The 24,594-nt window shown below is 43.9% G+C and overlaps 3 protein-coding genes and 1 long non-coding RNA gene across 6 annotated transcripts; 2 read left to right on the top strand and 2 right to left on the bottom strand.

The window, feature by feature from the left end:
• Nucleotides 1–1,175: 1,175 nt before the first annotated feature.
• On the top strand, nt 1,176–4,103 carry LOC135645219 (pentatricopeptide repeat-containing protein At3g24000, mitochondrial-like). Its single transcript, XM_065163388.1, has one exon. It carries the CDS (start codon nt 1,243–1,245, stop codon nt 3,865–3,867), a length of 2,625 nt encoding a protein of 874 aa, XP_065019460.1. The 5' UTR covers nt 1,176–1,242; the 3' UTR covers nt 3,868–4,103.
• A 1,199-nt stretch (nt 4,104–5,302) lies between these two features.
• Nucleotides 5,303–7,126, bottom strand: LOC103996297 (transcription factor MYB44-like). 3 transcript variants are annotated; one of them, XM_065162855.1, is made up of 2 exons: nt 6,811–7,126; nt 5,303–6,725 (listed from the first exon to the last, which is right to left on the bottom strand). In XM_065162855.1, the coding sequence occupies exon 2, from the start codon at nt 6,691–6,693 to the stop codon at nt 5,587–5,589; it is 1,107 nt and encodes a 368-aa protein (XP_065018927.1). In that variant the 5' UTR covers nt 6,694–6,725; nt 6,811–7,126; the 3' UTR covers nt 5,303–5,586. The 3 variants fall into 3 exon arrangements, with proteins under 3 accessions (XP_065018927.1, XP_065018928.1, XP_009415461.2); XM_065162856.1 differs by having other exon boundaries at nt 6,862–7,126; XM_009417186.3 differs by lacking the exon at nt 6,811–7,126 and having other exon boundaries at nt 5,303–6,789.
• Nucleotides 7,127–8,391: 1,265 nt separating this feature from the next.
• LOC135644863 (uncharacterized) lies at nt 8,392–9,708 on the top strand. The gene is made up of 3 exons (XR_010498611.1): nt 8,392–8,609; nt 8,716–9,164; nt 9,248–9,708. It is a non-coding gene; the product is annotated as an uncharacterized LOC135644863 (long non-coding RNA).
• Nucleotides 9,709–12,809: 3,101 nt separating this feature from the next.
• LOC135644782 (probable LRR receptor-like serine/threonine-protein kinase At4g37250) lies at nt 12,810–15,845 on the bottom strand. Its single transcript, XM_065162692.1, has 2 exons — nt 13,611–15,845; nt 12,810–13,532 (listed from the first exon to the last, which is right to left on the bottom strand). The coding sequence occupies exons 1-2, from the start codon at nt 15,418–15,420 to the stop codon at nt 12,859–12,861; spliced, it is 2,484 nt and encodes an 827-aa protein (XP_065018764.1). The 5' UTR covers nt 15,421–15,845; the 3' UTR covers nt 12,810–12,858.
• Nucleotides 15,846–24,594: the final 8,749 nt, after the last annotated feature.

Raw genomic sequence — 24,594 nt, 5'->3', positions numbered from 1 at the left:
CATCAACAAATGTAATATTAAAATCCCTTGGTTCAACTGATAGAAAGAAATCATATTAGACTCTCGATAGTCGATGAATTGGTGCCTCAGGCAACATGTCTCTCTTTGCGCTAGCGAGAGACTGAACGACTTCCATATTTAACGATCTATTAATTCCTTAAGTACTATAAACACTTAGAGAATAACTCTACTAATACTAGTCTCTAAGCAAGATAATAAATATCTCTCTACTCAATGTCACACACCCATCAACGTAATCAAATCATATCAACTTATGTGTTACACAACATATAACAAATAAGATGAGAGTCATCATCATCGAAGTCAATCAGAGTAAGGGGATAGAATATGATAATGGTTGCAATTATTTGTATTATCTGTATCTTTGGGATATATATATATATTTATTTATTTTTTTTTAACTTTCTACGTTATTCTAAAGTATTTACGTATTTATTAATTACCTATATTCTAATTAATTACTGTTCATGAGCCTGTTCTGGGATCAGGCCACTAATCACCCACAGTGCCAACCTATGGGTTGGACCGCATAACCAGCCCACTACTTGGGCTTATGCAGGATTGGACCTCCCCAATCAAAATTGGGTGCAAAGATTGGACTCAATCAGGATGTGGTCGGGCGTGACCCCAAGTAATGATTGAGCTCAATCTAGGGGGTATGGTTCGGGTTCAATCAGCAATTGACCATGCAGTATGTTGTGTCAAGAGACATAGCTGACTTGACACAATCTATTGCTGACGTAGTTGGTCATAAACCAGACTGGTAGATTGCCATGCAATCTGTTGTGTCAGCAGTCATGCTGAGTTGACACAAGTATGTGCTGACATGGCAATAGTTAACACTAACGTGACAGAGTCAGAGTCAAATAAAATCAACAATCAGATCTGATTACTCAAAATCATAAATCAGAAGTAAACGGAAACTGATGATGTATATTTAAATCGGACTGTGATCAGAACCACAAAATAATAGACTGAGCTGTGGATTGACCCAACGGTGTCTGTGGGTTAGGTTAGATGTTAGAAGTATAGTAATAATAAGTCTTAGTCAAATAAGTCAAAATTAACTTATATCATACTAATTTAATTCAAAATTTGAAGTTGTTAGGTTATGGGTTATCTGTAATTTGATTCTTACCCAATTGAGGAAGACGTGGGTCTACTTATCGCTATGAACCGACCGCCGCTGCTCAACCCACACCCTCCTCAGCCACAGCCTAGATGACCACCGTGTCGTCTGCTCCCGTCCAACCGCTCCTCTTACCAGCCCCATCTCCACGAGCTCACACTTCCTCCGCTCTTCCACGAAATGCTCGACGTGATCACTCAATTCCCTCCTCCCTCATCCTTCATAAAACCATGCGTGGGGAGTTCTCCCAATCTTTCCAACTCTTCCGGGAACTCTTGGCGTCCGGATGGACCCCCGACGAGTTTGCGCTGGGCAGCCTCCTCAAAGCCAGCTCCACCCTCTCCGACTGCTGCCTCGGCGAGCAGCTCCATGCCAAGTCCATCCGCGCCGGCCTCGCTTCGGAGCGAGGCGTGCGCACTTCCCTCGTGGCGATGTACTCCGCCAATGGCCTCTTGGGGGAAGCCCGCCACGTGTTCGACGAAGTTCCCTTGGCCGAGGAGGCCGACGTCCCGACGTGGAACTCCGTTATCTCCGCCTACGCCTTTCATGGCTACTACGATGAGTGCTTCCTTTTGTTCGGTGCCATGCTCGGCGCAGCGCAGTTGACGCCAACCGATGCGACGTACGCGATCGTCATCAGCGCATGCTCGGCGAGCAAAAAAGTTCGCATCGGCAAGGCGATCCATGCGATGATCCAGAAAGACCAAATGTTTGATGAGATCAAGATGCATAACTCGCTCATCAGCATGTACGCGAAATGGGGTCATTTGGAGGAGGCGCAGAAACTATTCGAGGCGATGGATGCCAGGGACGTGGTTTCTTGGAATGCTATCATCTCCGGCCTCGAACAACATGGTGAATGCGAGAATGCATTGGCATTTCTCCGTAGGCTGGCAGGACTGAAAGCTCCACCGGTTGTGCAGCCAAATAGAATTACTTTTCTCAGCACGCTAAGTGCTATAGCCACAATCTCGGGCTTGAAGTTGGGGAAGGAGGTCCATGCACGGCTAATTAGATCAAATCTTGATGGGGAGACGAGCACAGGCAATTCATTGATCACCATGTATGGGAAGTGCGGCGAGGTGGAGACGGGGAGGTTGACTTTTGAGATGTTGCCTTCCCGTGATGTTATCAGCTGGAACTCCATGCTCTCTGGTTATGCTCAGAACAGCCAGCTCGGTAGCTGCTACGAGCTATTCAAAGCGATGCAGCTATCAGGATCCAGACCTGATTTCCACACTATGACCATTCTTCTCTGTGCGATGTCGCCAGGATCGGTATCGTCTTCTTCTTGTAGGTTGGGAAGAGAGATTCATGGCTATTTAGTGAGAAGAGCAGCAGTCAAATCACTGCCCGTTTCCGTTTATAATGGCATCATAACCATGTACTTCAAGTGTGATAGGGTTGGAGATGCAGAGAAGGTCTTCAAGGGGATGAGCGAGCGCGACTCCCACACTTGGAACTCGATGATCGATGGGTGTTCGACCAATGAGCGCTGTCGTGATGCGATGATGCTCTTTGTAGAGATGCACACGCAAGGCTTCCAGCCAGATCATTCGACCTTTTCGATCATTCTTACGGTTTGCAGCAGATTGGTCTCCGTCGAACTGGGAAAGCAGTTGCATGCGTCCGCTGTAAAGCAATGCCTCCATGCTTCCTCTCCTCTGACCTTTTCCTTGTCGGTCAACAATGCACTTGTGTCCATGTATTCCAAGTGTGGTAGCATAGACGATGCAGCTCAATTGTTTGGGAGGATGCCAAAGAGGGATGTGTTCTCATGGACGGCAATGATTACAGGATTTGCACATCATGGGATGGCCTATCGGTCACTTGAATCCTTTGAGGCAATGAAAGCAGATGGAATTCGGCCGAACGCAGTTACTTTTCTGGGTTCGCTTAGTGCTTGTGCTCATGCAGGTCTGGTAGAGGAAGGTGCGCACTATTTCAATTTGATGAGCAAGGAGAGTGACGCTGAGCCAAGCATTGAGCACTATGCTTGCCTGGTGGATTTGTTTGGTCGATCGGGCCAGTTTGAGAAAGCTGAGGCTACGATAGAGATCGCAACTTCTCACCTGGGCCTCGAAGGTGTCTCTTGCTTGTGGCTGTGGAAAGTACTGCTCGGGGCATGCCATGCACGCAAGCAGCTTGAACTTGGCATTCGCGTTGGAAGAAGGATCTTGGAAGTCGACCCTGACGATGAGACTACTCATGTTCTTCTTTCCAACATCTATGCTGCTTTTGGCTTGTGGAAGGATGCTTTAGATGTAAGGAGGTTGATGAGGGAGAAAGGATTGAAGAAGGAAGCTGGATGCAGCTGGGTAGAGATCGGAAATAGGAAGCATGTCTTTGTGGCCGCCGATGGTTTCCACGAAAACCGAAAGGAAATCTATGAGAAGCTCGAGGAGTTGGATGAGAAGTGTAGAGACATTGGGTATGTTCCCATGACAGACTACGTTCTCCATGATGTTGATGAAGCTCAAAAGGAAGCAGTCCTAAGATATCATAGTGAGAGATTAGCAGTATCGTTTGCATTACTACACACAGGAAAGAGGAAAGGAGGAGCAATTCGGGTGATCAAGAATCTGCGAGTATGTGAGGATTGTCATAGGTGGATGAAGTTTGCGTCTGCGGTTGAAGGCATGGAGATCATCCTAAGAGATTCCAGACGATTTCATTCTTTTAGAAAAGGGAAATGTTCGTGCGGTGATTACTGGTAGCGAGAAGAATATGACAACTTAGGAACACAAAAAAGCATGTAAGGGTTGATGGCTGTAGTTTAGTTTGGTAGCCACAACCCATCGACTAAAGTATCCATCATTCTCGGTTAGCGGTGGAATTGTCCTGGGAACGCGAAGCTTGTAAGTTGTCATATTCTGCTAACATATTATTAAATAAAAATTTAATATAAACAAATACAATTAAATAAGAATATATATTTAATATTACATCTTAATGCTGTTCAAAAAGTTTTTATCTGATCTATATTGTTGTTGGATTTAAAAGTTATAGTGACGTTGATTTGTCCTTTTCCTATCTTTCTCATGATTGTTATGAACCATAAATTAGAAATAAATGGGAAATGAGAGAAGATCCGTAATATCTCAATAAATGATTCACTTTCAATAATGAGAGATGATAGAAGATCTATAATTTCTTATCAAAGTCACTCTTATCAAAGTCATCTAAGAAATTCTATCATAATTAGATTTTTTTTATTAATCAATAACTAATTCAATTGTATCTATAATATATCTCAAATAATTAGAGTCACATAATCTAATTTTTTTTTCACTTACTCTATTAATTAGTAAGATAAAAAATTTTAAAATCAAAATAAATAAACTAAAAGCTTATTTATGAAAATAATTTTATTTAATTGGATTCTAAAAATTTTAAAATATCATAAATAGATTAAAAAAATGATTATGTTGGATGGATAGCAACTTTCGTAAAGTAAAATCTTTAGTTATCTCGAATCAATTATAAATGAAAAGATTTATAAAGATATTAATAATATTTTATGAATTTAAGTAGATAGAAATATATATAAAGAGTTTGTGTTATTAAGATGAGAATATTAAAATAAATAAGTGAATTTACTTAAAAAAAATAAGAAAAAAATTATTTATGAATAATTAAATATCACTTTAATAAAAGATAAAATAAGAAATATAGGCATATTTAGAAGACATGAGGATTACTATTAGTAACATGAAGAGGCATAGATAAAAACCTAAGAATATTTTAATAAAATTTATAAATAAAAAATTATTTTTTTTATTTTAACTTAACATAGTCGATTCTAAATATCTGAGTTGTGTCCGAGAAGAAGCAACTGCAACAACAGAGGACAATAAGGTATCAGGGCTCGATCACAATGCAGAAATCAATGCCGTCGCTTCAGAGATGAGCTGCCACGGAAACGGAAACATTGAAGTGCAGCACTCCCAACCGCACTAATTGGTGATGGTGACTAAATAATAATACCAGTAAAATAAGGCGGCACGTAACATAAATGGATCGTTTTAGCCGTCGCTCGCCGTAATACTCCCCGCATTTCAACAGACAGTTCAATGCAAGACAAACGAAATTGATACTGCGCTGCTCTTCTGCTCATCTTTCCGACCCGTCGTTTCTTACTGTACGATTCGATGGAACCAAATAATCACTGGTAAACCAAGAAAAAACCTCCTCCATCTTCACAATCATTACACGGAATAGAACAGAGGAGGAGGAGGAGATTGAAACGAAGTGCTCGCTCTTCTTCCCACTTCTTTCCCGTTTTCCTGTACAATTTCCTTCTCTCATTGAAGCATCCAACCCATTACTATTGAGAGCGACTACCAGAGAGGAAAAGGAGACACCGTTGTCTTCTTCTTGGTCCAAGACATTCTTTGATTCCTTCATTCCTTCATGATCTGGATTCACAACGTACTCTACTCTGCATCCGTTACTCCGACGCGCTTCGCCGCGGCGTTGCAGGGCGGCGGCTGCGTGCCGCACACCATGCGGCCCTGCTCCAGTTCGACCATGTAGCTCCGCACCTCGCTGCGGATCATCTCTTGCATGACTGCCATGAACTCGCCGCTGAATGAGAAAGGTGCAGACCGACGCTCATCATCGGCGCTCGGAATCCGGGAGCGGCCAGAAGGGCTGGCGGCGGTGGCTGAACATCGCTGCATCATCCGATGGGAGGCATGAGCGGAGGACGGCAGTGGTTGGAGCTGGTTCTGGTTGTTGGTGTTGGGACCGGTCAGGACGTGGCGGTGGCTGGAGGTGTGAAACTTATCTGAGCCGGGGAGGGAGAGGGTCAGCAAGGTCGTTGGACCGTCGTCGTTCTTTAGAGAAGTAGGATCAGCAGCAGCAGTGATCGGTCCGCCATGATGGTGGTGTTGGCTCGGAGAAAAGGAGAGAGTCACGACACCGCCAGTTCTGGGAAACGGCTGATGGATGTGTGACGCCGCCGCCGGCGGAGAGATTAGCGAGTGACTGTGGTGACTGGAATCACTGAGATCGGATCTAGACGGGCTTCCGGGGCTGAAGCAAAGACCCGCTCCGCCGGACAACAGGGTGAGGCCGTCGCTGCTTGCTCTCTTCAGCGGCCTCGTCGCCACCGCCTCGTTCTCCCGATGCGCCGCCGCCTCCTTTTCCGTCGTGATCGCGTCGTACCGGTGCCGCAGCTCGTTGTCGACGGGGCAAGCGGTGCTATACTTGCGCTTGAGGGTGGAGTTCCAGTGGTTTTTTATGGCGTTGTCGGTGCGGCCGGAGAGGAGGCGGGCGATGGTAGCCCACTTGTTGCCGAAGCGGCGGTGGGCGCGGACGATGATCTCGTCCTCCTCCGCCGTGAAGTGGCGGTGCTCCACCTGTGGCGAGAGTTGGTTGCACCACCGCAGCCGGCATGACTTTCCGGAGCGACCCGGGATGGACTTGCTGATGAGCGACCAGTTCCTAGGTCCGTGGCGCTGCACCAGACTCTGCAGCGCCTCATCCTCCTCTTGGCTCCACGGCCCCGTGATCCTATCCACATCCTTCCTGCTTCCCATCGCCGCCGCCAAGGGACCCAAACTCCCCCAACCTAAAGAAAAGAGAATAATAGAAGGTAAACAGCCTCACTTTCAAGAGACAGAGAGACTAGGAGAGAGAAGAGGAAGCAGCAATACGAAGGAGAAGATGAAGTGCTTCGGAGGGGTTTTATAGAGAGGCAGAGCCACCTGGGTCGGCGGCGACCGACGTAACGGAGGGCGCTCCCGCCCTCTTCCGGTTCCGCTCGCAATCGCATACAGCTGGCGCTGTACACGCGTCGCCATCTCATTGCACGCTTTCTGTGCCCTCTCACCCCTGTCCTCTTCACACATCGACCCACGCCACCAACTTACCCGCCCGGCCCGCTCCTTAGAGGAGAGGATGACGAGTCAATGCGGGGCCCGCTTGCCGTCAAATCAAAATCGTACCCCACGCTTGCGCCATCTAGTCCACGACCCATCTCGTCGAACATCATCCACGAACGACGCGCTGGGGCCCTTTCCGTGCATGAAATTATCAGTGTAATAGTCCGCTAATGTTGGAGTTTAATGCATATCTCCATCCACCACAAGTTCTGGTGCTCCATAAATGATCATAATACTCAACATTGTTGTTATTTGTTATGTTGGTACAATGTTTTCATGATATGGACGGAAGATGCTGCATAAAGTCCATAAACGCCAGGCTGTCACCTTGTCGGATGCCGCCTCTTCCCCCCCTTCGCTCCACGATCCGATCACCTCTTCGGCTTCCTCGCGTCTTCCTCGTTCCTATCTTACATGCATGATTTCCAAGGAACACCCTACGTGTAAAAATTGAGATAGTTTCAGAATAAGTAAGTAAATGCGCAACAGCTATCCCGTGATTTTGGCCTTTTTTGTGACTCGTACGTCGTGTGCACTCCTTACAGCTGTTGGCTCGGCCCACACTTCCAGCTGTTGTTTGACTCTCCTTCCCACGGGCCCACATGCGTCCGCTTCCCTCCCTATTTTTTATGCCAATTATCGATTTGTATATTATATGCTTCTCCGTTCGCAGGTTTCTTTTCCGTTCGCAGCTGCAGAGTGCTCACTGTTTGCCTTTGACTTTTCTCATGTTACAACCGTCACTTCCGGATCGACTTTTGCTTACATTTGCTTCTGTAGCCATTCATTAATATCCTAATTTTTCTCCTTGTGGGTTGAAATCTCGATCGAACGGACATCCAATTTAACCGTGTTACGATTCTATCCTGGTTGGCTCACAAAAACCTCATGATGCCCGTCACGTGGAGAATATGGGAAGGAGGCATGGTGTACTTGTCCGTGCTCCCCTTCCCCGCGGCCCCCCACACAGCAACCATCGGTCAAACCCCCACGTGTCCGACCGACGTACGGGAAGTAGTGGCGGGACCCGGTGACAGCTCGTTGCCTTGCGTCCGACACCAGGACCGTAGTTCCGATGAGACCTTCGCTTCAAGGCACGAAATAAGATGCACCTGCGGATGAGGCGCAGTATATTGTGTTGAATAAGATAAAATACATGACGATTATAAAAAGTATCATATGTAGTCGAGGTTGGATGTATGGTCGACCCCTCACCGCTACATGACAAGATTGGTTCGGTCGAACTGAGTTGTTTGTTCTGTTTTTGAAGGTATGAGAAGGCGGAATCGCATATATGATGAAGACGTATAAATTACGTGATCTGATTGCAGCTCCAAAAGAGAAAGATTTTGGTCTAAGCTTTTGAGCAAGAAAGGAAGGGAAAGGTAATGGTGGTGGTGGTGGTGGACTCCATGGACCATTTGGTCTCTGGCTAGAGGATAAGCATGACACGGTGGCCGCGGATATCGTCTATGATGCTCTCCTTTAGACCACATGCACTGTTCTTCGTTTGATGGGCTCTGTGGTCTTGAAGGAAGAAGAGGGAGCTGTGATCTACGATCCATATCTCGGTAAGCTGCATCGGTAAACGTTGTCGCCAGGCTTTCTTCTTCTTTCAGCTCTTGTACCGGAATGGCCACTCAATGATTTCTTCGAGTATTTGTGGATGTCGTACAGATGAATTGTTTGAAGAAATGGCGGACCGAGAGGCGTCCACATTGTGTGGTGCCGACCGAACATGCCATCTGCTGTGTTGGTGAGATGAAGTGCCGAGTTCAATGTTCACTGACTCAGATGCACATTGTCTCGGTACAATGATTAGGGGAGTCCCACGGCACATCAGAAATCCCAACAACGGTACAGCATCCTCACATCAAATGGAGGATAGATATGAGGACCTGAATCTGCTGCCACACCACACAATGGAAAGTTAATGCTGCTTAATGAACGAGCGTCAAACGTGGGAATAGAGATGGTAGGAGGTCCTGTAGAAGAATAGAGGAACTGTGCAATCTCAGAGGTGTTCACGAAATTACTTGAACTCTGGACCTTTCACCGACTCTTGTCGTCCAGCCTAAAGGGGTGAAATGCGTTCAAACCATCATTAACTTGGCTTCCTATGTCTGGTATATCCCGTTCTTTAGAGAGAGAGAGAGAGAGAGAGAAGTTATGTGCTTGATATTGCTGACAATGATGAACATGGCAACAGGTGAGTCTCCACGTCGTCCTTCGTCGAGCACATCAACTCCCACACTTCACAAACATGAGATCGAGTACAATACATTGGAGACGTGGACTGCATTCAACTCCCAGCACATTGCAGCCATGGATGCACAATAGGTAGGTAGCATCTACGATCGAGCATGTCCTCGAATGCTATGGAATGTCGGCAGGCCAACACCTTCTTCGTCGCCACCGAGTCAATGCCACAGCAGATTGTTGACACGTCCAATTCATTCTGCTCCCTTGCCCACCACACATTAATTCTGACAGCCCCCAACAGTGATTTCACCATCGAATGCAACACTGCATCCTGAATCGATTGGTACAATCTCCTGCACTCGATTATTATTGCGCCACCGAAGGAGAATCCAAATCCGAGCTTGTCCATCCAAAGTATTTGGTCCAATTGACTGCTTATTCGTCACCCGAGTACGTCCATCACATCAACTCTGTCTGTGTCGGCGGTGATGCACTGCAATTCAATTCTTAACCAGTGTTTATTTGGGTGGCGTAGTATTTTTGGATGCTAAACGATTCAAATTACTTAATGGATTATGATTAGGAATTTAAGTAGAAAAATAAATCATTAGTGATTAGATTTTATTACTATAAATACCTGATATATCTTTAGAGTTTAATGTGAAAGAAAAATATGATAAAATAATTTGGGTGTTATGTGTTTTTTTTATAATGGATATAAAGAGGACGAGAGAAAAGATATAAGAAATTATTTTTGATGATTTAATATAAAAGGGTATCTAAGGGAATTGGGCGCTTAGGTTGGGGTTAACTTGAAGATTATTTATGATTAATCTATAGAAAATTTGTTGATTTATGATTGATCTCATATAGAGAAATTTTTTTGTTGATTTATTTTTGATTTTTTTGATTTATGATGATTAATCTACGAAATATGCATCAATTTTCTAATATGATTTTTTGGTTATTAATAATATATGAGAATTCTCTTTTAATTTTTAATTAAAGTTTTTTTTCTATATAACTTGATCATTTGGTCGGTCGATCATTGGTGCAGCCCGTATGCTCATGAGGAATTGTTCGTTTTGAATGATGGAGGAATTGTCCGCTTTGAACGATGGATGTACCCTTACGATTTTCTCTTTTTGGAACGTGTGAACTTCAAAAAATACTTCTAAAGGTAAGAAAGACTTGATGGACTTATTAGTCTTGGTTCTCATACTCCTCAACCAATGTGAGACAATGGATAGGTAAAAAATCATCAGGTGGACGGCTAGCTGGTGGAGTCATGCCCCCGAGAGATATATTTCGTACTGTGTACTCTCTCATCCGATGCATAGAGATAACACCATCGTCGACGAAGAGAAAAGAAATACTGGCGGTGGTGGGAGAGTTGTCGCCGTCGACTTTGGTTTGTACACCACAGTGGAACGCCTGTTGGCTGTTTGCATTCGGTTGTTGTTATCATTCTTTGTCTGATAGATAATATAGAAGACGCGAGTCACACTTCGGTCTACTCTCTGTCGTATCACCAGTAACCATACCATTCGGTCAGATGAGAAGGAAGCATCAAACATGGCAGTCACCCACCCTGACATGAAAGTTAGTCGCCCACAGGTTTGATTAGTTTGGCCTGTTCAAAATGCAACACCATGATGCATGCGTGCTTGCTTGCATGGGATCATTGTTTCCCTTCGTCCGGCTTTTGTTTCTCATCACTGGACTAGGTGAGGTGGAACCTGTCAAACGCATGCAAACTGACGGAGAAATGCAGTAGAATCAACTCCTCGCCATTTCCTTGTGGCACTACGCAGACATGAGATATCCTTGGGCCCAACGTAAGCCGATTCGGCCCGTTTTGGCCCAAGCTACTAGTATGGGTTTGGATCAGAGTCAAGAAATCACGTTGGCTGACGTGGGGTTTCCGTGACAACACGTGAATGAATCGAAAGGGCTCGATGAGATTATTATTATTATTATTATTTTGAGCTTAAGCATTTCAAGTTGGTAAGATATATCCTAAGATCGATAGGGTAGCTGGTGGTGATGAATGCACATGCCATGTATCTTGCATCTTGTATCTCTTGAACTAAGATCACATAGACAGATACAGTTTAAAAAGATTTTTGATGATAATAAACATAAGATAAATTGATGAAATTTCTAGCTATATTATTTTCATATAGACATGTAGTGAAGCAATATCATCCGATAGAGAGTATATCGTTAGTTAATCGGTATTTGATATGTAATTGTCACATGATATCAAGGATAAAAGGAGAAGACGAAAGTCATCTGGCTAAGAATTCAAGACAAATGATTATAGATAATCACCTGATCACACAACCCCCTTCCTTTGTCACCCACGTGGATAAGAGGTAAGGAAAGTTTGTTGGAGATGGTTAGAGGTTGTTTCCTACATAATATTTTATGGAATATTTAATCCCTTTATAATTAAATATAAAAGTTTATTTTTAACACAATAAAAGATGGTTTATCTTTTTTGGTTATTTACGTTCACACTCATGTATACCTCGAGTTACTAACTTAGGCTTTGGAGGAATCAAATCAAGAAATCTTTTTTAACCTCGATCTTCGTACAAATGACATCTCGGGATTTCGATATTTTCACCTCGGATAATCCCGTGCATACGGGTTTATATCACGTCGGGTTAACAAAAACGTCAATTGACTCCTTTCTTCATCATCGTCCTACTCAAAAGTCTCATTCGATTCTATACCTCTCGGAGGTTCGATGATGTTGAGATGATTGACGTTTTACGCTGCTCATTATGGAAGTTGTAAGATGCAAAAATGATCCAATAAAACTATCCAAACAATCATTTTTAACCTGCAAGCGAGAAACAAGCCTAAATTCACATACATTTACATCATCTTTTATCATCCTAAAATAGGCCATATCAAGGACAATTAATTTAGGCGGAATAGTTAATAAATAACAGCAAATTTGCTTAAACATTCTGTTCCAGAAAATTGGTACAACAAATTCCTTGCTACAATTTGCTCGCACAGAAACTAGGCAATGACCAAATGAAACACTGCAACCACAAAAATATCCTGCTATACGATAAGTTTGGGGAGAAGTCTTCCACCACTCTTTTCTTCTTCTCGAGTCCATTTCGGAGGTGATGCTCTTCCTCGAGTCCAGTAAGTACGTATTCCAGTTTGCACAACTGGAATTCTTGTCCCCAGTAACCATATATGGCCTGTTCATAAGGATCAATACCTACAGCCTCATCCTTCTTTGGTCACAGATGCTTACAGCATACACACCTCCACATTTGTGTTATGGCACTGGCGAAATGGGAGATCTAGAGAAGGCTTAATTATGGATGCACGAGGAGAGAGCAAAGAATCTGTACTGCCACAGAGTGGCAAGAGAGTGGCCCTCCTCTTTATTTGTTGGTAGTAGCTTTCCAAGGTTGAATCCGGGGGCCATGGAAGAACCTTACCTTCGCGTTGCTGCTACCAATTCATACGAACAGTACGGTGTGCACGGCTTAATCGTTTCCAGAACAACAATAATCCCTTAAAGATTGAACGCATCAAAGACGAACGAATCAATGTTAATGGCGTTGCTGATTCTACAGGAGAAGGCTATGGATATGGGAGCGAAGAAGAAGAGCTGGAAGATATGTTCTCCAGCACCTGGACTGCGTCCTTCATGGAAGGCCTCCTCTGAGGCGCCATGGCACAGCAAGCGAACCCCAGCTTGAAGCAGCTCAACAGAGCCGCCTCCTTGCCTTCCACCTCCCCTCTTATGCCTGCGTCGGCCATCCTTAGAAGCCTATTCCTTTCCTCCACCACAAACCCTGCGTTCCAGTGACAGAGCTCCACCTCCGAGAACACTCTCCCGGCGATCAGCTCCAGCAACACCATCCCGAATGAGTAGACGTCCCACTTGGTGTTGGGTTTCAGGTTCCTCAGGGACTCCGGTGCTTGATACGGCCGAGGGGCGAATGTTAAAGCGGAGGAACCGACGGAAGGGCTAGCTCCGGTGGCCGCCGATAGATCCGGCAAACTGATGGAAGATTGCATCGACCGCTTACTCCCGAATTGCCGGGCCGACGTGCCCACGCCGAACATCACCCTGTCGAGGCCGAAATCTCCGATCTTTGGCTCCATGTCCGAATCCAACAAAATGTTGCTCGGTTTGAGATTGCCATGCAAGCTCTTCTTTTCATGGATGTAGGCGAGCCCCCTCGCCACTCCTCTCGCTATTCTGAGTCGCGCCTCCCAGCTCAGATGCAACGGCGACGAGCCGAGCTTCTCTGCAAACAGTTAGGGAAATGCTTAGTACTGAAGCTGTTGACTCTTGACGGGGACAGCAGGGGATGGGAGACGCATACTGCTGAAAGAGATGTTGGCGAGGCTGCCACTGGGGGCATAGTCATGGATAAGGAGCTTCTCCTCGGTGCCCCAGTAGAACCCCCGGAGGCGGAGGAGATTCGGGTGGCGGAATTTGGCAATAACGCGGACCTGGGCGCCGAAATCCTTCAACTTGTCGATGACACCGCTCTCCCCTATCCGGCGGACGGCCAACGCGGTGCCGTCAGCAAGGACAGCCTTGTAGACGATGCTGGACGCGCTGGCGCCGAGAATGTAAGCCGAGGCTTTGAGCAGAGTCTCCATTTCCAGCTCGGTCTCGCCGTCAACCATGACGAGAGTAGCCCCCTGTTCCTTCTGCTGCGGGTGGGATTTACCATCCTCGCCCTCCTTCGTTCCCTTCGTCGCTTCTTCCTCTTCTGCCTCCGTCTCGGAGGATTCCGAGGTCTCCGACGTCTCCTCGGTGTCGCCTCCGTCCGCGCCTTTCTTTCTCAAGCAACAAGAGAACCCGCCTACTCCTTTGGATTCAGGGGCTGCCATTGTTGTTGTGGCTGTTGCTGCTGCTGCTACGGGTGGTGGCGGATCTTCCTTCAGCCCAACTTCTTTCTGCTGCTCTTGTGACCTCTTCTTCTTCACATGGTATACGTACAAGAACACAATGAAAAGGATCCCAATGACGGCCAAATCACCCACCGTGATCCCGATAACAGCCGCCGGACGGAGAGACCCTCGTCCTGCGGAGCTTTTCACGCTATCTGTCGGCGACGTCTCGTCCCTGTTCTCGGGTATCGCCGCGAAGGCCGGGGGAGACTTGGGCGCCTGCGGAGCCAGGGTGGAGGAATTAGGAGGGTAGGAGAGGGAAGACGGGATAGAGGGGATGGCGCACGGGTTCCTGAGCGGCCTCCCGCAGAGACTTGGGTTCCCCATGAACGCCATCGGCTTCTCAGCGGCGAAAGCGCCACCCTGCGGGATCTCTCCGGTGAGATTGTTGAACGAGAGATCCACCGTGGCACTAGCAGAAATACTCGCCCCCAGCTGCGGCGGGATCGCGCCGGTGAGGCGGTTGTAGGACAGGTTCAAGTACCGGACCCTCGGTCCACCCAGATCAGACGGTAAGGAGCCATTGATGAGGTTGGAGCTGAGATCCAAGTACTGGAGCCTCTCGAACCCACCACCGGGGAGTTCGCCGTACAGGAAGTTGTTGGCAAGAGAGACGACGGTGAGATTTGGCAGGCGAGAAAGGTTACCCGGCAGCCTGCCGATCAAAGCGTTGTCGGAGAGGTTGAGCACCTGCAGGCTGCTGCTCATGCGCCAGTCGAGCTCCGGAAGCTCTCCGGAGATGGCATTGTCGGCTAGCGAGAGCACCCGGACCTCGGAAGCGTTGAAGAGGGAGGCTGGAAGGGTGCCGTTGAGAATGTTGCCGGAGAGGTCGAGGTGGCGGAGGTGTTCAACGAGGCCGAGCTCGGGAGGGACGGAGCCCAAGAGCTGGGAGTTGGGCAGGACCAAGCTGATCACTCTGGAAGACGTGGGAACCTGTGTATTGCCACCACCACCACTCCTAGTATCGGTAGCAACAGTCCAGTTGAGAGCAGCGGCATCCGGGAAGCCCATGCACACGACTCCATTCCACGAGCACGGCGTGGCGTCGTAGTAGTTCCAGTCGCCGAGCGCGGCGAGGGGGTCGCTGAGGATGGAGTACTTGAACTTAAGCAGCAGCACTCCATCTTGATTGAGGCCCAACGCTGGACTGATCAGGAGAAGAAAAGATAGGAGCAGAGGAAGATAACTAGTGATCTGCCATTTGGTCTGGAGCCTACGACTTTGGGAGCTCATGTTGCTCGTGCTCCGGAGCAAATCATGTCTCAGTGACCGAGAGAGCAAGAGGAGGGTTGGAAGATTCAGCAAATTCTGGCCTGAAGAGCTTCAGCTATAAGCTAAGAGAGGAAGGCAAATGGAGAGGGAAGACAATACATTACTGGGGCTTCAACTGGGAGCAATGCATGTGACTGAGGTGTGTTGGCACAGGGGAAGAGGGGTAGAAAACTAAGGAGATTGGAATGGACTGTTGGAAGCTATAAAATAAGATCCACAGTTCATCAACAGGACCTCCATTGTGTGGAACAGCCTCAGATATTTTACCTGGACTAACTCAAGGAGACGAAGAAGAGAGAGAGCTGCTGATGGGACCAATTAATGGCATGCTTTTTGTAACCTTCTGTTCTGAGAGTAGACTGCCTTCAAGCTGGTTCAAGTCTCACCTATAGGGAAAGAAGGCCTAGAGAGGAATCTTGCTTGTGTTGGAAGGAGGACAAGAGCAACTTGATCTGCCGAACTAATGAAGAAGGTCTCATGGAACAAGTAAAGGAGAGAGAAGAGAGAGGGAAGAATGTACTGCTTGCTGGTGTTTTCCTGCTGTCTCTTCACGAGGTGCTGTACTGATGACACAGTTATCTGAGTGAAGATCTGTTCAGGTTCTCAAAGGAGTAAGGTTTTTGTAGGGCCTCTTCTATTTCATGTGGTTGTTTTATATGGAGACACTGCAGAGGTTTGCATGGACCACAGAGGCATTATTATGTGTGGATAGTAGAGAGAGAGAGAGAGAGAGAGAGAGAGAGAGCCATGGAGTTACGATGGGTAGACAATGGGAATCCTATGAGGGAAGCAGTAGCCCCATCAAGTGTTGGATGCAGGGAAGGTAGATGTGGACTGTGGTCATCACTTTATGTAGCTTTTCTTTTTGTGTTTTTGACAAAATTACTTTATGTAGCTTTTAGATGCAGAGAGTATTGACACAAACTTCTGCCTTGTTTGGAGAAGCCACTGATGGCAGACAACAGAGTCTTGCTCCTTGTCTTCAGATAAAGTAGATTAGTCTCCTTTAATAAACCTTTACATGTGTTGGAGAGTAAATAAGGGGGTTGGATCCCCCACCTATTCTAAGGCTCTTAAATTGCTTTTAACAAAGGATTATACTTGTGCAACTTGCTACTATTGACACTTTAATACTGAGGCTGCCACCTTCTTATCTGATATTTCACATGAATTGCTTTAGCTGCAGAGCACAAATTACCATTTGTTTGATGCATGGCTCAGTGTTCTCTCTCTCTCTCTCTCTCTCTTTGTGAGTTAAGGTGATGTTGCAATTAGGTCTCTCACTCCACTTGAGAAAAGAGATCTACTGTTTTTTCACCCATCTTTTCATGTACAATACTATAATTCTACAGTCTCAGATTCTGTCCTTTGTGCATGATTGTGCCAACAAAGGAGAAGGTAATATTACTCAATTATTGCTTCTCTCTGTGGAATACTGTATAATCTAGTGTTGAAGCAGGAACCAAAAGAATCTACTTGATTATGCATGTCTGTAAGAAAATAACAAGAACAGAGGAGATTAAAAAGAAGCTTAGAAATAGAAGTGCACTTTATTGTGTCACATAAGAGTTCAACAATCAGTGATACTTTAAACTTAGTTTGTAACCTCCACTCAATCCCTCATTATTATACATGAGCAAAGCATCAGTTCTTCATTAAAAGAAAAGAAAGAACTCTGGTCTTAAGCTTCAAAACTTCAGCAATTCATGTCTTTTTTATGGGCACAAAGAGTGTACATCTTGTGCAATCATAACATCATCTAGTAAAGCTTAATAATGGAAAATGATACTAGAGATCTGGTAGGCCTACCTCTTTCCATCACACATGTCCTCTGCCACCAACTACATGTGAACAGTAATATGGATGCTCTGATTGGGCAAGTTTTATAGTCCTGCTTTAATGACATTTCTTGGTCAGTGTCATATGCAACTCACTTGTGCTTAAGCTTAGACTTTCTGCAGCCTATTCTCTGTAGACTTCATTTGTCTGTTATGAGTACTTGCTCAAGTCATATCTCTCTCAAAACAGTCATTCCCTCTCTGTGATGCTACCTTTGTTGCTGTCTCACATATGAACTACTCACATGACATCTGAAAGAAGCAAGCAACACCAACTCTGCAATTTTATTAGGAACAAAGTGATGTTTATATAGATGTATGATCCTTCTCACAGTCTCATGTTACTACACTAATATGGCATCTTTTTGGCTGTATCATTTTCCACTCCATTTTGAAGTTTAGACAACAATCTCTCCCCTATCTCTTTCTTGCACAGCAGAAAGTAACGAAGGAAAAGGACTCATTAGACTCTCAACCCCTTCCATTTTACTGTGGATGGACCACCTTATGCGTGACATCTTGCAGCAAGAAGAAGAGATGTTCTTATCTTTTTTCTTCTGACACTTGTTTGTCTACCTTGGCATTTATTCTTGACAGAGTGTAGTTCTTGGCATGTGAAACAAGAGTTTGACATCCATTATTTACTTCCACTGTTCTTTTCTGAAGGAAAACACTCATTTCATGTGTCAATATAGATCCCAGTACAACTATGTGCCCACTAAGGTGATTGATCTGAACCAGCTTTTCACCCATTGTTTTCAGCTCATAACAACAGCAATGACAACATAAATGAAAAGAAATGTGAAGAAGCAGGACTGCATTACCTTTTTCAGAGAACAAACATCGTTTGATTGTGTGGAAGTTTAGTGTTTGACCAGAAGAAGGTGACTTCTGAGTTACTGATAGGACCAGATGATGGATGGCACTTCAGAACACTAAGTCCAATCTCACTGGACATGGCTGAGGTAGTGGCTCAGATAGCCAAGCTCTAAACTAATAATAGATTGAATTGTCATATATCTCATATGTGACATAATTCCATGTATATCTGCCTTGTGGTACCACTGCTACTTTGCCAGTCGAATTGTACCACCAGCATAGTTCCAAGAAAACAAGACAAGCGATCTTTACACTTCTGCTCCCCACCTTTGTCTGCTTTATCCGAACACGTGCAGAAGAAGTTGATCCATCTTAGCCAAAAGCCCCAATCTTGATCTTGATGGAGAGAGTAATGAAGAAAGAGGATATGGAGAACAAAGTCGAACACTTCATCAGGTGAAGATTGCTTCCATTACTTCTCATCAGAAAAAAGATGGACGTGATTTTAACCTGTACATCAATCCGTCAAGAATCTTCTCCTCCCTTATCCGACGATTAGATAGCACAATGAGGTCGTAGGAATGGCCGTGTTAACTCTGCCCGCACTCGAGATCTGCTGATATCTACCAATACAACACGTCCTCTGCCACATAGTCTCGAACACTTGCCGTACCATTTTACCACATTGTTCTCCTCAACCTTGTGCAGAAAGCGAAAGCCCTGCGTCCTTTTGCTCCATGCATCCACCGAGATGGAGACGACACCGACGCATTGCCTTCCCCAAGTCCACGGCTTTCTTTGGGCTTCAGCACATGCTACTGTGACCGACTCCGCACTCACTCGTCCTCCGACACTGAGTGACAGTGGCACCCATAATCTATCAATCCTCTGCATGCCACCGGGCGACGTGACAAAAAGATGACGCAGAATGAAATTCCAGCTTGCTGTCAGAGTGCCAAAGGACATCAAAGCATTCACAATCGTTCATGCTAATTGACCACCAACGTATCCTCCATCTCCACTGGAACAAGGGAAGACAACTGGCGTTGTGAAGCCAGTGGTTGTGATGAATCGCTGAGATGGGAGCTTCATGGGGTGGTGGAATCTCAATGAGTTGCCACTTTTCCTAGCCTCCATGCCTTGTCTACTACGGACGTGTCCACTTTAACCCTTCTGCCATGACCTCTTCCGGGGAAATCCATCACACCCGTGACCGAAGAACCTTGCCGGTGAGGCCTACCACGACACATTACTGTGAGTTGGGAACAGTGATTTGCTGCAGAAAAATTAGACGACGAATCTGCAGCTACTCGCGTAGCTTAATTTACCGGATGGACAAATTCTACCGTTATCTACCTCATCATCAGGTACCCAAAAGCAGCAAGCTGTGAGGCACAGTAATGGCGGTCACAGATCATCATGTGCTCATGGAAACAAACATGGACAGTAGTGATCACGGAACAAACAGTTGGCATAAATCTTGTCTCATCTCATCATCAGCTCGAGTAGAACATCCTCAATATGCAGATGCATTGTCCCCTACCTTCCGCTCAAATGTGACATCTAATAACCATTTGACACGGTACTAATTTAGATCAAATATACAAGTCTTATCGTTAGGCAACGCATCATTTGGTTGTGAATTAGCTTGTAGAGCTTGGATAGCCCAACATGAACTGAAATGGCAACTGCAGGTAATAGAAGGGAATGATGATGAACTATTGATATCCACCGATCGTGCAGGGCCTTTGTTTCAGATCATGGACAGAGAGGATATATACAAAGACTATAGAAGGCCAAGTTCATGGATGGGCTGAACCAATTGTTTGGGCCACATGGTTTGGACCTATGTACATTAAGTGTGTCAATTCCCCCGAGGAGCGAGCGTGTCAACTCCCCAAAGGAAGAATAATAAGCTCCTTGAAGAGTACAAAGTCGAATTACTTGAAGAATATACATGATTGGACCTGAAAAATCGAGATATTTTCTTAATTAATATAGTTTTTATTATTTATTTCAGAGAATATTTATGTTCATTTTAAATTAGATTAAGATGGGAAAAATAATTTTTTTTATTCAATCGCTAGCCACCTGTTGGCCTCCTCATCTCCTTCCGCCATTGTTCACCTTCCATCTCTCATTTCTCGTTCTCTTCACCTCCTTCCTCGTGTAGAGCGTCTCTTTGCAACTTTTCATATCTTATATACCAATAATTAGATACTTTATTTTACTTAAGTCTACATAAGTGAATTGTATATTCGCTTTTTAACTTTTTAAATATCGTCACGTATTATTTAATATAGATAAAGTTCTTTTTTATAATATTGGTTGATGTAATTTTTTTTTATCATATTCTGTATGATGATAGTTTTATTTTCATTCATCTAATATTATTCATTTTTATAATTTTACTATTTTAGATTTTTTTATTCTATTTTTAATTATTTTTATATATTTTAAAATATTTTTAATTAAGCATACGATCTGACTAGTGATTCAATGACCACATTGTTTCCCCAAATTTTTTCCCTTTATTATTTTCTAAAAATATTATTCAAGTTTGAATAACATTATTATTTTCTAAAAATATCTTAACACATTCCTATTGAAGATAAGGGCAAGAAAAATGATTAGCCTCTTTTAGCGTTAACAAAATTATAGTATTGTTTTCGACATAGATCATGTGGGGTGAACTTAACCTTGTCTAATATAGAACACATGATAATCTAGAGATACTAATGAGAACAAATGTCAATATGTGATTGGTGTCGAATATTATTCCCTCGTTAAATGTAAAATGACTTTTATTATATATGAGTACATTGTACATATTTAATATAGTACGGTAATAGGAAGAATATCGTTAGTCATCATTAATCATTATTTGATACATGATTCCTATATAACACCTAAGGTTAAAAAAAAGATAAAGGCCATCATCCACTTGTTTGTTCAGGTGGATAAAGGTTCAAGACAAACAATTGTAAACTATCCTTTCTTGTCGCCCGCATGGATAAAAGACCAAAAGGAAGTTATTTGAGATGGTTAAATGTTGTCTCCCTATTGAATATTTTATATAATATTTTACTTCTTTATAACTAAGTATAAAAGCTCATCTCTAATATGACCACTTGTATCTATACTTATTAATATCGGGTTACTAACTTAGGCGTTAGAGAGACCAAATCGAAAAACCTCTCGTGACCTTAGTTTTCGTACATGTGACATCTTAAGAGCTTGATATTTTTACCTCAAATAACCCTACACACACGAGTCCAAACCAAGTCGAGCTAACTAGGACGTCAATAACATCTTTTTGTAATATTTTTGATACTAGAAGGAGAGCCCAATGTAGTAAGAACACCCTATCATTGACCCTCTCAATGAATGCTCGAGCAAAGAGATTTTATTTTGGACATACAATACTTTCACTCAAAGGGGATAATAGCCACCATTTTTGTACATAGATGCATTCACCTCATTGTGAACACTGATGTGATATTGATGTTTATTCAATAACTCAAGTATCTCATCCTTAGGGATGATACTAAGCCACCTACTTATCCCCGTTAAGATATTTTTAAATCTTATTGAGCGATTGTAGACACTAATAAGCATGATATAGGTTGTCACTCCGCTCTTTCCCTAATTAGCTCAATAGGCAGTGCCACTAGCTCAACCGTGATCTTTGGCTCAACTGCCATTGATAGTGACACTCATCGAGGTTCCCTAATCTGATGTGGTGTTAACATCCCAAGAGCATACAAGACTTATCGAACCATTGGTCAAGAGGGCATTTCGGTCCCTAATTATGAAATTCAACGGACTACACCACTACTCTATCTTGCCTAAATTTAAGGCATAGTTAGTGAAGATAATAAAGGATTCCCTACGGATCCAACTGCAATAGATAGATTGATATTTGGAGGAGATGCGATGAAAGTTCCAACGGTCAAAGGAGGAAGTTGGTTGACCCCACCGTAGGTCGATTGTTGTTCATCTAAAAAATCCAAGAGGAATCAATTCCAACGAACTTTCATCTCCCTTCCTTAGAGGCATTCGATAGTAATGCCAACCTGATAAAGCATATTGTAGCTTTCTGCACCCAAATGTTGTTGTATGACACTCCAGACACTCTAGTATGTCATACTTTTCCGACCATAATAAGAGGCCTAATACGAGAATGGTACACCCTTTTGAAGTCACTTTTCATTAGTTTTTTTACCCAACTTGTGAGGGAGTTTGAACTTGACTCTCTTGAGAACATATACCCATGGTATTCAGTGGTAACACTCCTAAGACTCAAGCAGGGGAAGAAGAAAATACTCACAAACTTTGTCACTCAATTCACGAATGAGATCCCAGGTGTGATAGATGTCCATATATTACTCATAATATAGACCTTCATGATCGGGCTTAAGCCCTCTTGTATTTTATGGATGTTGATAGAGAGATTACTTATGACTATACTTGAGGTACTCTAAAGGGTCAATCAATACATTACCATTAAGGTAATAGTCTTCGATAAGTGTGAGGAGTCATGCAAGATGCCGAAGTATGAGCAACCACAATCAACCCCCAACCTGAGGTCACTAAGTAAAGAAAAAATGAATAACTTGAGTTACCTTGTCTAAGGTTCAAGCTGTCCCTCCCTTAATATAACTAAAACTGAAGTTTTTTTATAGATAAAGGAGAAGGAGCTCTTAAAAGATCATTATCCGATGAAGACCTCATTGGTGAAAAGAGGCATGTTCAAATACTACTAGTTCCACCGGAATTACGATAACAACACAGAGGATTGCCTTGACTTGAAAGAATAGATTGAAGAGCTCATATGTTATGGACATCCCAAGTGATTCATTCGAAAGAACTAAGAACCCTCACCTCGATCTCAAGGGCTAATGGAGAGGCAAATTGATGTTATCATTGGTAGACCTACCTCGAGGGGAGATAACTTTTTGGGTTATAAGGATTATGCTTAAGCTACTATTAAAAAGTGCTTGAGAATGGAGGGTAATTTGGAGATATCTTTTAAAGAGAAAGAGACACAAAGGTCAGGAAACTGATCTCTCTTCTTCTGCCCAAGGTAGAGAGGTTTGGCACCCAAGCCTCATTGTAGCTCACGCCACCACCGAGCTAAGGAAGTCAAGAAACCTAACCCCCTTCCTCTGCCCGAGGTAGGGAGCTCGGGCACCCAACTCTTCCTTTTGTCATTATGGAGGTTGAGAAACCCAACCCCACTCTTTCATCCAAGGTAGGGAGGTCAGACATTCGACTTTCTCTTTTCATTGCTAACGACACATGGAGGTCGAGAAACCCACCCCCCTTGTTGCCAAGGCGTGGAGGAGGATCGGATTCACATCGATAAAAATTGATCTACTTCTGAAGAGGGCTCATCGATGAGGAGTGATCTCTCACCAAGACATAGAGGTTAGGTGCCTCAACCCCCTCCCCCTCGTTGTCGAGGCATGGAGGTTGGGCATCCCAACTCCCTCGTTCCCGAGAAGGGCCTATCAATGAGGAACAACCCTTTGCCTAGGGACAAAGGTCATTGATGCAAGATGCGAGTTGGGCACCCTCAACCTCATAGGCATTTGCTTGATGTGTGAAGTCGTAGAATCAATCGAAGAGGCATAAGCTTAACATATCAAATAAACTAAACGTCGTACTTTATATCTTTTTTACAAGAGCCCCCTAAAGCATACCTTTCGAGGGGGATAAATAATAAAAAGAATATCGTCAGTTAATCATCATATGATAAGTAGCCTATGTGTAGCACCTAAGTTAGAAAGAGAAGACAAATGTCACCTTTTACGTATCTGCCCACATGGTCAAGGGTCCAATATATGCGATTGTATGTTGTCTCCCCTTGTCGCTTGTATGGATAAAGATCAATCGAAGATTATTTGATACGATTCGAGATTATCTTCCTATAGAATATTTTGTAAAATATTTCATTCCGTTATGTTGAAATATAAAAACTCATCTATAACGTAATAAAAAGATAATTATTTTTTAATCTCTCGTATCCATAGTATCACTAATTTCGTCGTCCACGAAATTTCTTCACATTTTAAGAGTTTTATATTTTTATCTTAAAAATATTTCTAATAATCATATATATATATATATATATATATATATATATATATATATATATATATATGTCATATCTTCACATCTTTTCAGAACATAGCGTGACAGAAACGATGAAACGACGGCACAATTTCGAGAGAACCCGAAGGATTTATAGCCGTCTGATCTCACGGTTGGGCGTGTTGGGTGTCAAAAAAAAAAAAAAAGATTCCGTAACGTAATGACATCGCTTTTCGTACCCGTTGAGGTCTTAGTCGATGTACCACGTGTGGGACCCGTCCGTTTCCTCCAGCTGAAAGGAACATAGTTTAACGAGCGACGGTGAAATGGTAGGCGAAAGCATTTCTTATCGTATGGCACGACCAAAAGAGTCCATTTCACT

The sequence above is a fragment of the Musa acuminata genome, chromosome BXJ3-8, assembly GCF_036884655.1.
Source record: "Musa acuminata AAA Group cultivar baxijiao chromosome BXJ3-8, Cavendish_Baxijiao_AAA, whole genome shotgun sequence".
NCBI classification, from domain to species: Eukaryota; Viridiplantae; Streptophyta; class Magnoliopsida; order Zingiberales; family Musaceae; genus Musa; species Musa acuminata.
The sequence above is the reverse complement of the archived record's forward strand: the minus strand, read 5'-3'. Positions and strand labels throughout refer to the sequence as shown.

Coding starts and splice junctions, on each gene's coding strand:
- LOC135645219 (XM_065163388.1), top strand. CDS start 1,243: ATGACCACCGTGTCGTCTGCTCCCGTCCAACCGCTCCTCTTACCAGCC.
- LOC103996297 (XM_065162855.1), bottom strand. CDS start 6,693: ATGGGAAGCAGGAAGGATGTGGATAGGATCACGGGGCCGTGGAGCCAA.
- LOC135644782 (XM_065162692.1), bottom strand. CDS start 15,420: ATGAGCTCCCAAAGTCGTAGGCTCCAGACCAAATGGCAGATCACTAGT. Junction 13,533..13,610: donor CGCCAACATCTCTTTCAGCA/GTATGCGTCTCC, acceptor AACTGTTTGCAG/AGAAGCTCGGCTCGTCGCCG.